This window comes from Phascolarctos cinereus, unplaced genomic scaffold, assembly GCF_003287225.1.
Source record: "Phascolarctos cinereus isolate Bilbo 61053 unplaced genomic scaffold, phaCin_HiC Scaffold_2;HRSCAF=192, whole genome shotgun sequence".
NCBI classification, from domain to species: domain Eukaryota; kingdom Metazoa; phylum Chordata; class Mammalia; order Diprotodontia; family Phascolarctidae; genus Phascolarctos; species Phascolarctos cinereus.
The window spans coordinates 291,227,576-291,240,510 of record NW_027555625.1 but is presented as its reverse complement, the minus strand read 5'-3'; the positions used below and the strand labels follow the sequence as shown (position 1 = coordinate 291,240,510).

General features: G+C 35.4%; 1 protein-coding gene across 2 annotated transcripts in view; it reads right to left on the bottom strand.

The window, feature by feature from the left end:
- DPY19L3 (dpy-19 like C-mannosyltransferase 3) overlaps positions 1-12,935 on the bottom strand; it is a 106,775-nt gene that overhangs the window by 49,349 nt on the left and 44,491 nt on the right. For both annotated transcript variants that reach the window (XM_020985051.2, XM_020985052.2), the window contains exons 7-9: positions 10,484-10,607; positions 9,849-9,983; positions 866-997 (exon numbers count right to left, since the gene is read on the bottom strand). In XM_020985051.2, the coding sequence (XP_020840710.1) occupies positions 866-997; positions 9,849-9,983; positions 10,484-10,607 (391 nt within the window). The remainder of the gene's footprint in view (positions 1-865; positions 998-9,848; positions 9,984-10,483; positions 10,608-12,935) is intronic.

Genomic DNA, 12,935 nt, shown 5'->3' with positions numbered 1-12,935 from the left:
GAATGGGAGTGGGGAAACACTCCAGGCAGGTAGACTTACCACCAGGTACAATTGTCCATATCTGAGGTGATAGGGACCAGAGTGTTGGCAATGCCATAGGAGACAAGGAGGAGCATGCAGCAAATGTTAGGAAGGTAAAATTGGCATGACCTGACAAATGATTAGATGTGGGAAGTGAGAAAAAGTGGGGAGAAGGAAGACGACACCTACGTTGTGAGCCTGAATGACTGAGAGCATTGTGGCAGCCTTAACAGTAATAGCAAAGTTTGGAAAGGAGGTATATTTGGGGTGGGGGGTGGGGAGAGTTGAGCTCAGTTTTTAAGATGCTGAGTTTAAGATGACTACAGGACAGACAGTTTGAAACATCCAACAGGTGCTTGGAGAAGCAAAACTGGAGGTCACAAGGGGCTAGGATTAGAAAAGTATATCTGAGAATGAGCAGCACAGGGATAACTGAATCCATAGGAGCTGATGAAATCACGTAGTGAAACAGTATATAGAGGAAGGAGAAGCATGCCCAGGACAGAGCCCTGTGGGACATCTATGATTAATGGTTGTGTCCTGGATGAAGATCCTTGACAATATTAGAAACAGAAAATCAAGATACGATTTTATCAATGGATGTGACATTAAAAAACATTAAAATCTGCTTAGCCACTGTGCACCTGTCCATCTGACTTGCAAATGAAATTTTCCCTAAGTTATATTCCCCATTAGAATGAGAGTTCCCTGTGAGCAGGGCCTTACTTTGCTATTTATACTCCCAGAACTTGGTACAATGCTTTGCACATAGTAAACACTTAACAGATGGAATTTTTATTCATTCAAAAGATATATTTACAATAAAAGCATAAAAGATGCATACCTGAAATTTTCTTGCTATTAACACTGAGAGATTAAAACTTATAAGCAAAGATCCAAGGATCATGGAATTAAAGAACTGAAGGACGCAGACCAAGAGTAAACTTGTCACCTGTATGACATATAGCCATGTAACCTGCCAAGTTAAGAAAGGTAATGATCAGCTAGATAAACATATACCAGTAAGAGCTCACCATATCAAGGGATTACAAAACCATGTAGAAGGCATTTAGAAATAGTCTAAACAAAAGACAGGCATTTTTTAACAATGAACAACCTATTACAGAATCTCAAGGGTTATTAAAGTAACCATCTATCCCAATGTTTTATTTCAATCAGAAATCCCCAGTATAATATCCTTGGTCAATTAAATCTTTCTCTGATTAAAGACTTTTGGTAATGAGCAATTCACTAGCTCATAAGACAAACCATTCCATTTTTGTATAGTTATATTTGATTGGAATTTCTTCCTTACATTAAACCTGAAATCTGCCTTCACGTAACTTCTTAATTAGTTCTTGTTCTGCCCTCTGGAATTACAAATCTAATACTTCTTCCTCATGACTGCTCTTCAGATATATAAAAGTATTCTCCTTAAGTCTTCTCTTTTCCAAGATAAACATTCCCATTTCTTTCACTTCACTTGGGCCAGGAGACTTTATATCATTTAAAGCAGCTAGATGCTTAAGTTCCATCTATTGTGGGCAATATACTAACTTTATCTAAAAGACCATATGCACCTGCATTTCACCAGAATGTAAACATGGCTACATAAGAAATTTTTAAGTGAGGTTTAGCATTGAATTTTATCCCAAATCCATCTGATGTGAATATAATTTGTCTTCATAACAATGGATTGTGCACATTCTCAGCATAGTACTACCTTTTCTTTTTAAAGACTGCAAAGGATTGAATATTGCTTTTAATTATGAATCTAGGAGTTTAAAAAACTCATACCAGTCCTTATTAATACAAATGAGTGTTATCTGCCAAAGTAGATCTTTGGAAGATTATTCAAGTGATGTTGCTTTTGTTCAAACTGTTTTTGGAAACTTCATTTTCAGAAATGCTTTTAGAGGCAGTCTATCAGCCACATGAGAAAATCAGTTTCATTACTTTATAATGAGAGAAGTCAATCTCTCACTACCATGGCAACACATTTTCCCTTCCTCTTTTTCCTCGTTCACATGATTCAACTCTGCTCCCTCCTTTCCCCTTTTTTTCAGAGACAACAATCTGAGGAAGTAAAGGTAGGAACTATAGTCTCAAACTAACTGGGAGCTGGGGACAGCACAAAACACAAGGAAGCCAACTAACATAAACATTCCTAATGTTTGCTGTAAATTGATCACATCACAGGGCTGGACATTATTCAACTTGCTTAAAACCCTTGAATTTAAGCACTGTCTATATAAATAATCTTACTTTTTCAGGTGTGATTGTCAGAAAACTTGGGCTTTTAGGTTTTAAAGGCAAAGGATAGTTTGTTTTGGACAAAAAGTTTAGGAAAAGTTCACAGCACTACTCTTTATAATCACATTGGGCTTTGAATTTGGGGTGCTTTATTCTACACAAAAAACTAAGAATATTTCTCAAATATTGACCTGATTAGAGAACAAGGGTCACATCTTTTGTGTGATTATATATTATCTACCACCCTAAAAGCAGTCAAAAGTTATTTGATGGCTGTGATAGAAAAGACTTGCTGTAACCTCCCCACTACTACTTCTATCTATACCTGTTCTTATACTAATTAATGTCTTTGGCATAACCTTAAGTAATCATTCAGAAAACATTCGAGTATTCTCAGTTGGGAATTACAAGGCTTTAATGAGAAAATCTCAGAGGAAAACATAACAAAGTCTCAATTTTATCTTTACAAATGTTTTATGATTTTATTTCAGTGACATGGTGATGGCCATTCTTCTATAGCAAACTTAAATGTCTCCAGGGTAAAACTTATCTTGCTTGTCTCTTTAACAGCAATCTGGCCCATTCTGTCCTTCCCCCTTCCCTCCCTACTTCCTTCTTCATCACATGTACGCTGTGCCTGCCTGAAGGTGGCTTTTATATTAGGCTCCCAGGTTGTCAAGACAACATTCATACATTTCTAAGATAAGCCAAATAGTTATTGTGCCTTGACAATTTATCTGACAGATGCAGCACTGTGACAGGCAGTCGGAAAAATCATTGGCTCTGATTTTTTTTTTACCGTCCATTTTCCTACTCCTTAATAGAAAATCTTCAAAAAATACATAAATATACAATGCATCGTTCACAAAAATGAAATTAGAGGTAGGCCCAAAAGTTGCATTTTTAAGAAAAATGTATGGAGAAACTAACAAAGAATTTGGTCACACATAACTAAATAGCAACCAAATAACTTTCTCCCTAGAGATAATCTGGGTTATAGTTGTTAATCAAATTAAAGAAAGTTACATGATGTATAATTTTAATATTTATAAGCATAAGTTGATATATGAATAAAGTGTTTATATAACATAGACCTAGTAATTTAGTGCTGTGATTTTTAAACATAATAATCTGATATACAAAGTCATGGAAAAAAACCATGCTGAGTACGTACAAATAAAAGTCTTGTTTTTAATAGAAAAGCTGGGAAAGCATTACAACCTATCAACCCCCAACCCATCTTGCAAAAGCTAGCTCAAATCCCATCACCATCATGAAAGCTTCCTTTTTTATAGATATTCCCAATTACATGTAAAAATAATTTGTAGTGTGGATTTTTAAAAATTTTGAGTGCCAAATTCTGCTCCTTCCTCCACACTCTCTTTTTCCTGAGATAGTAAGCAATTAGATATAGACTGTACATGTGCAGTCGTGCAAAACATATTTCATATTAGCCATGTTGTAAAAGAAAACACAGACTGAAAACACAAAAAACCCCCACTATGTTCAGACTCCATCAGTTCTTTCTCTGAAGGTGGGCAGCATTTTTCATCGTAAGTCCTTCAGAATTGTCTAGGATCATTATATTGCTGAGACTAGCTAAGTCATTCACAATTGATCATCATACAATATTGCTTTTACAGTATACAACGTTTTTCTACTTCTGCTCACCTCATTTTGCATCAGTTCACATAAGTCTTTACAGATTTTTCTGAAACTGCCCTGATCATTATTTCTTATAATACAATACTATTCCATCAGAATCATGTATCACAACTTGTTCACCCATTCTCCATTTGATGAGCAATTCCCTCAATTTCCAATTCTCTGCCACCAGTGAAAGAACTCCTAAAAATACTTTTGGCCACATAGTTCCTTTTCATTTGATCTCTTTAGTACACAGACCTAGCCTTGATACTGCTGGGGGGTCAAAGGGTATGCACAAGTTCATGGATCTTTGGCATATTTCCAAATTTCTCTCCAGAATGGTGGAATCAGTTCACAACTTAACATTAGTGCATTAGTGTCCCAATTTTACCAAATCCCCTCCAACATTTGTCATTTTTCTTTTCTGTCATATCAGTCAATCTGACAGGTATGAGGTAGTACCTCAGAACTGCTTTAATTTGCATTTCTTCAATCAATAGCGATTTATAGTATTTTTTCATATGACTACAGATAGCTTTGATTTCTTTTTCTGAAAAATGCCTGTTCATACCCTTTGACCATTTGTCAACTGGGGAATGACTCATACGCTTGTAGATTTGACTGTGTTCTCCACATATTTGACAAATGAGGTTTTTATCAGAGAAACTTGCTGTAATTTTTTTTTGCAAGTTTTCTGCTTTCCTTTTAATCTTGGCTGCATTACATTTGCTTGTGCAAAACCTTTTTAATTTAATGTAATCAAAATTATCCATTTTACTTCCTGTAATGTTATCTATTGTTTAGTCACAAATTCCTTCCTTATCCATTGATCTGATAGGTAAGATATTCCATGCTCCCCAATTTGCTTATGGTATCACCCTTTATGTCTAAATCATGTACCCATTTTGACCTTATCTTGGCATATGGTAAGACACTGATTTATACCTTGTTTCTGCCAAAGTGTTTTCCTAGCAATTTTTGTCAAGCAGTGAGTTCTTGTTGCAAAAGCTTGGATCTTTGGGTTTTTCAAACACTAGGTTACTACGGTCACTTTCTACCATGTACTGCGTACCTACTGCGTACCTACTCTATTCCACTGATTGATCCACCATTCTGTTTCTTAGCCTGTACCAGATTGTTTTGATGATTACCGCTTTGTAATACAGTTTGAGATCTGATACTACTAGACAGTCTTCATTCACATTTTAAAAATTGATTTCCTTTGTTATTCTTGGCCTTCTGTTCTTCCAGATGAATTGTGTTACTATTTTTTCTAGCTTTTTGAAATATTTTTGGTAGTTTGATTGGTATGGTGCTGAATAAGTAAATTAATTTAGGTAGAATTGTCATTTTTATTATATTGGCTCCAGCCTACCCATGAGCAATCATTTGTCCAAATATTTAGATCTAGCTTTATTTGTGTGAAGTGTTTTGTAAATGTGTTCATATAGTCCCTAGACTTGTCTTGACAGGTAGACTCTCAAGTATTTTATATTATCTACAATTGTTTTAAATGAAATTTTGCTTTATATCTCTTCCTGCTGGATTTTGTTGGTAATATACAGAAATGCTGATGATTTACGTAGGTTTATTTTATAACCTACAACTCAGTTGAAGTTGTTAATTATTTCAACTAGTTTTTTAGTTGATTCTCTAGGATTCACTGTCTATTATCATATCATCTGCAAAGAATGAAAGTTGTTTTTCTTCATTGCTTATTCTAATTCCTTTGATTTCTTCTTCTCTGTTATAGCTAGCATTTCTATAGTGGTAATAATGGGCAAACTTGCTTCACCCCTGATCTTTTGGGAAGGCTTCTGGTTTATCCCCATTATAGATAATACTTGCTGATGGCTTTAGACAGATACTACTTACCATTTTAAAGAAAGCTTCATATATCTCTATGCTTTCAAAATTTTTAACAGGAATGAATGTTGTATTTGGTCATAAGTCTTTTCTGCATCTATTGTGATAATTGTGTGATTTTTGTTGGTTTTGTTCTTGATATGGTCAATTATGCTGATAATTTTCCTAATGTTGAACCAGCCCTGCACTCCTGGTATAAATCCCACCTGGTCAAAATGTATGATCTTTGTGATATATTGTTGTAATCCTTGCTAATATTTTAAATTGTTTTTACATCAATACAAATTAGGGAAATTAATATATAGTTTTCTTTCTCTGTTTTTGCTTTTCCTGATTTAGCACCATACTTGTGTCATAAAAGGATTTTGGTAGCACTCCTTTGCCTATTTCCCCAAATAGTTTATATAATATTGGAATTAATGGTTCTTTAAATGTTTGAGGGGCAAATAGGTAGCACCGTGGATAAAGCACTGGCCCTGGAGTCAGGGGGGTCCCAAATTCAAATCCAGCTTCAGACTCTTACTAGCTGTATGACCCTGGGCAAGTCACTTAACCCCAATTGCCTCCTTAAAAAAAAAAAAAGTTTGGTATTATTCACTTAAGAATCCATCTGGTCCTGGAGATTATTTTCTTAGGGAGCTCATTTATGGCTTGCCCAATTTCTTTTTCTCATAAAGGGTTATTTAAGTATCCTCTTATCTCTTCTTTAAATCTGGACAATTTATGTTTTTATAATTATTCATCCATTTCACTGAGACTGCTAGAGTTATAGACTCCTAACTGCCCTAATAATGATAAAATTCTTAAGAGTTACAAGTATCATATTCCCATATAGGAATATAAACTGTTTAGCCTTATATACTCCCTTATGATTTCTCTTTCATGTTTACCTTTTAAAACTTCTCTTAAGTCTTATATCTGAAAGTCAAATTTTTTATTCAACTCTGGTTAATAATGTTTCAAAGTCCTCTATTTCATTAAATATCCATTTCCCCCCTGAAAGATTATACTCAGTTTTGTGAGGTGGATAATTCTTGATTGTAATCCTAGTTCTTTTGCCCTCCAAAATATCATATTCTAAGCCTTCTGATCCTTTAATGTAGAAACTGCTAAATCTTGTGTTATCCTGACAATGGCTCCATGATATCTGAATTTATTCTTTCTGGCTGCTTGCAATATTTTCTCCTTGACCTGGAAACTCTGGAATTTGGCTATAATATCAGGATGTAATGTAACTGATGGATTCTTTCAATTTCTATTTTGTCCTCTGATTTTAGGATGTTAGGCCAATTTTTTGAAATATAACGTCTAGACTCTTTTTGATCATAGTTGTCAGGCAGTCCAATAACTCTTAAACTATCTCTCAACATTCTTATTTCAAGCTAATTTTTTTTTCAATGAGATTTCACATTAGATTCTCAATCTAATTTTTCCAATGAGATATTTCATATTTTTTTCTATTTTTTTCATTCTTTTGACTTTATTTTATTGTTTCTCGATGTCTCATGGAGTCATTAGCTTCCACTTGCGCAATTTTAATTTTTAAAGAATTATTTTCTTTGGTGAGCTTTTGTACCTCCTTTTCCATTAAGCCAATTTTGTTTTTTTAAGGCATTATTTTCTTCAGTATTTTTTTGTGCCTCTTTTACCAAGCTGTTAACTCTCTTTTCATCATTTTCTTGTACCATTTTAATTTCTTTTTCCAATTTTTCCTACCTCTCTTACTTGATTTGTCAAATACTTTTTTGAGCCATTCCAGGAATTCTTTTTGGGCCTCTGACCAATTCACATTTTTATTTGAAGCTTAGTATGTAGAAGTTTTGTCTTCACTGTCTTCTGGGTTTGTGACCACATTTCCCTGTGACCACAGTAACTTTCTATGGTCAGGTTCTTCTTTTGCTGTTTGTTCATTTTCCAGCCTATTTCTTGACTTACAACTCTATGTTAAAGTTGGGCACTGCTCCCAGGTGGAGGGGGCACTCTCCCAAGCCTCAGGCCTTTTCTGCTGCTATTTTCTGAGCTTGTTGGGGGGGGGGGAGGGAAGAACTGTAGGTTTTTGGTTCTTCCAATGTGGTATGATCTAAGGAGAGGATGTGGTCACTGCTCTCCTGGCCTGTGAGTGACCAAAAGCACTCTTCTCCGCCCTGGAACTTTGACCAGGACCCCTGCTGCCACCAGCAATAGTTAGCTAGTATTCCTCTTAGCTGTGAGACTGAAACCTAGACCTGTATATGGGTAATGTGACAGTCACGTATTCAGTGCCTGCCAAGAGTCTCCTGTAATTTCCTTCTGACCACTTGTATGGCACGCTTACTATCTGTAGGTTGAGAGCTCCCAAAGCTGCTGCTGCTGCTGCTGAACTGCTTTCAAGACCTGCTGCTGGTGCCCTAGCACATGCGGTCTGTGCTGGACTCCAAGTCCAACCATCCTACTGAGACAGACCTTTCTTGCCAACTTCCTACGTTGTCCTGGGATGGAAAATTGTTTCACACCAACCTTTTGTTGGTTCAGCCACTCCAGAAGTCAATTTGAAGCATTACTTTAAAGTCATCTAGAGATGAAATGGGGAGAATTCAGGTGAGCCCCTGCCTTTACTTTGCCATCTTGGCTCTACCTCCCATGAAGCCTTTCTTTCTTCTGAATACTTGACATCACCTAGTGTATATTCCCTAGGTTGTTAATTATCTTTTAATATTTTCATTTTGTCTCCCAACCACTTGGTAAGGGCCTTGAGGGCAGGTATTACATCTTATATTTATACTACTCCATATCCCACACTAAGGACACAGTCCTTTGTACATGGTATGCACTAAGCATAGTTTGGTAATTTTATTTTTTCTGAAATAGTAATCTAATTTGATGTTGTGAACCTTTACATGTTACATGAAATTATGCCCACATTTAATTTTTAATCAGTGTGCTGAATGCCTGTTCATTAAAATTAAATTATTTAGACAAATATTCGCCTGTCAGTGCTAAAATTAATGTTTAAGTATAAAACTCCTTAACTTCTTTCTATTACAAAATTATGAATTAAATTACGAATTAAAAATTATTTGTGCTCATTGATTTCCCTTATTAGAATTCCAGCTGTAAAAAGACTATCTTAGGGGCAGCTAGATAGAGCAATGGATAGAGCACCAGCCCTGAAGTCAGGAGGACCTAAGTTCAATCCAATCTCAGATCAAACACTTGACACTTACTAGCTATGTGACCCTGGGCAAGTCCCTTAACCCCAACTGCCTTAAAAAAAAAAAGGGGGGGGAAGACTATCTTATTCATCTTTACCCCTAACAAGTACCTAGCAGAGTCTTGTACAAAGTGAGACTTCAGTAAACACTAGCTAAATTGAAGTTAAAATTAATAAGCTAAAAAACCTGAGTAGTTACTCAGTGTATGATAACTCACATTTATAAAGCACTCTGAGGTTTACAAAGCACTTTCCCACAACTACCTTGTGAGGTAGGCAGTATGAAGTATTATTATCCCCATTTAACAGATGAGGGAATAAATGGGGAAAGGTTGTAACTTGGTCAAGGTCACACAGTAAGCAGCAGGGCTGGGACTCAAGTACACTTTTCATTCTATCATCTCGAAGTCTAGAAGTAAGATCCTATGGCAACAACATTGGTTGGGAAAGAGATTAAAGGCTTTCAGGACCTTCGTGTGACTTTAGGCAACTGTATTTTTTTTAACACACTAAGATCCCTAAAACAAAGTACAAAGTACTGTTAAGATGGTTCTCTTCTATTTTTAAATATAGTTTATTTTCAAAAAGGACTAAAAGTTAACCTAAATATGTTTATAATAAGAACAATTACATGTTCTAACTCAAAACATGCAGAACAAAGATAAAACAAGGGTCAAATTAGATTCTGTAAAATATTACTTCTATCCCATGAATAGTTGAAGGTAGTCAACTTTATTCACAAAAATGAAATTTAACTATGATTTAAATTATAATCAGTAGGCACTGAAGTAGCTAGTCTAATTCTTAGATATAAATATTGAATAAAATAATACCTTCACTGAACATACAGTAAGAAAAATGCAAAGTTTACCTTTGTTGTAGGAAGCATGTTCAGACAGTCCAGTATGAATAAAACCAATGCTTGCATCAACATCATGAACTGATTAAATTGCCATGTTAGACTAAAGAGAAAAGTAGATATGAACACTGCAAGAAGAGTCAGCCTCTGGAAAAAGAAAATTTTTAATATTATTTACATGTCTCCAGTGGCAAAAGCTTTTATATACAGATTTCTTCAGAAAATAATGACTCTCTAAACTAATAAACATCATTCAAAATTTATTGGATAGCTACAAACTATTACTCTAAAAACTTCCGCTCTAAATCTCCTAATGTAACATTCCACACTGAAACACTCTCACACAGTACGTCTGAAATCGGAAGAGCAATGAATGGATCAACCTTTACATGAAACTGGTGGGTTTATCATCACTGCTCAAGAATAGGTTATGTATACCATGTATCTGAAAATGAATATAAAAACATTTTATTTCCACTAGAGGAAAAGAGTTCAAAGGAGGAAGACCTAGACAAATTAAGTTAAATAAGAAAGATTGGAATGAGAATAATTTGTTTACATGAGGGTCCTCTGATCATTTGTCAGCTATTCTGACATTGCTTAAACAAACTGGATAACCTTTAAAAAAAAAGATACTAAGAACTTACTTCGCAAAGAGGCTGTAAGTGTGGTCTGAGCAAATATGTAATTGCTGCTATTTGAACTGCGAAGAATGGTAGTGCCCAGTTCTCTCTCAATGGAATGGTGAACTCTACTCTTGTGGTATCTATTCTGCACAAAACAGAAATTTCCAGAAACAGCAGTAAAAGAAGGCTCCTTTTCTTAAAATTTTTGCTAAAATTAAGAAATTACATGAAGGTACCATCTGATTCAAATGGCTACAAACAGATTAGCTGGACTTGGCTCTACATTTCATTTTGTCTTATTTTGTACTTATTTATTGTAGGGATCATTAAAGAACTTCTACTTAAATGGATTATGATTTAATTACTTTGGATACTCTCACTTCTGGCGCAGACTGTAACCCTGTTATGTCTCTCATCTTTACTGACTTTGGTCTTGTAAATCCCCCAATGGAGGTCTACCAATGTGCTCAAGGGCTTCTCTAGCCTAGCGGTTCTTAATCTGGGGTCCACAATCCCTGGATAGATTGCAGGTGGCCAGTGAATTTGGATGGGAAAAAAACTACTTGTTTACTTTCACAAAGGTTTGGTTTTTTTGTAATTCTATGCATTTTGTGCATTTAAAAATGTAGTCCAAGGGCTTACTGAACTAAAGGTCCAAGACACACAAAAAATTAAAAACCCCTTCTCAAGGCCTTTTAACATTTTTGTGGGGACAAGTAAGGTACGTGTCTTACCTATTTGTTATTTATTGCATTCATTACACAACTGGTTTATTTTGTTTTCTGATCATATGTTTCCTGTATAATATCTTTTATGCCATTTCTTGCATATAAGTCATCAATGGTAATATACTCCAGCCTACTTGTGCTCACCATGTATGCATTTCTCTACTTAGGGTCATTCACAATTTTCATTCTTTGGAGATCATGGTATTTCATGGCTTTTAGCCATGTGGCATCACTGGAATAAAACTACTGTTGGAAAGATGGGTTTGTGCATCATGGATCAGTTTGGGATTACTGAAAGCAGCATATAATTTCTCATAGATATGCAATTAATTGTATATTTAATTCTGTGCCCAGCCCATTGTTTATCTGTAGTACTTGTCCAAGATACATGTACAGAGATTTTACTCAACAGACTGTCCACTAAACTCATGCTTCAATCCATATAAAAAGAATTCTTTATCCACTTAGTTTTTCCCTGTGTACATTGTTAGGCCAATCTCTTAACTGGCCTGACTGAGAACCTTGTAGTATTCTGAGATGATGTTATCAACACAATGTCAATAGGAATCAGAAGCATCTGGAGGATCTGACCATCTATATGGAATCCCTGTTCCATCTAGATTCCTCTATGATAGTGCTTACCTTTGGTAAGCATTCATCATCCTCTTTTATCCCTTGCTTGATACTGAAAATCAGAAGATCACTGAACAGGTTGTCTCTGTAGTTGCATATCAAAAAATCTCTCATAAGTTATCATTAGTAAAATTTAAATAGCTACTCTTCATAGCAACTATGTAAGCCATTAAATAATTTTGTTCAGTTAAAAAACATTATTCCTTCTACAGCTAGACTTCTCATTATAATAGCACTACTCTATTCATATTAAATTATGTTGCTTTAGATCTAGCAATATATTTCATTTCACCTGAAAAACAGCTAAATATATAGAATTTTGCAAATAGATCCTATTTTGTAAGATTATAATTTTCAAAGTTTAATCTCCCTAACATTATGTTGCCTCTATATAGTGAATTATGCTTTAAAAATTATTTCAATTCAATTGAGCAAAAAACGCTTATTAAGTGCACATTCTATGCTATCTCATTTAAGCCTCAAAAGAACCCCACAAGGTAGGAAAGTCTGGTACTATTCTGCTCACTTCACAGATGAACAAACTAAAGCACAGAGAAGGCAGATGGCTTGCCTAAGATCACATGGGAAGCTAACGACAAATCTCAGATTAAAATTTGCTTCCTCTTAAACCTAATCAATTGGTATTCATTTTTTCAGTACCCACTACGTGGCATGCATCACGCTGGGAATATAAAGATAAAAATTAAATAACTCCCACCCTCAAGGAGCTTCAGAGAAATAAGTACATACAAAATAAATGGGGAGAGGGTACTTGCAGCTGGGGCCTCAGGAAAGGCTTCATGTTGAAAGCAGCGCCTGAACTGAGTTTTGGAGAAAAGAAGGGATTCTAAGAGGTGGGGACGAGAAAGGAGTGAATCTCAGGAATGCAGCACAGCCTGTTCAAAGTATGGGAGATCGACATTGTCGGTGAGGAATAATTCTTGCTAGACTGACGCTTTGGTTTGGCCACAAAATATGGGAGGGGGAATAATATATAATGAGGATAGAAAGAGGGTGTTGGGGCAAGGCTGCGAAGGGCCAAAGAATTCTCTATTTGATCCCAGAAGTAAGGAACTACTGAAGTTTATTGAGTATGGCAGTGACATGGTCAG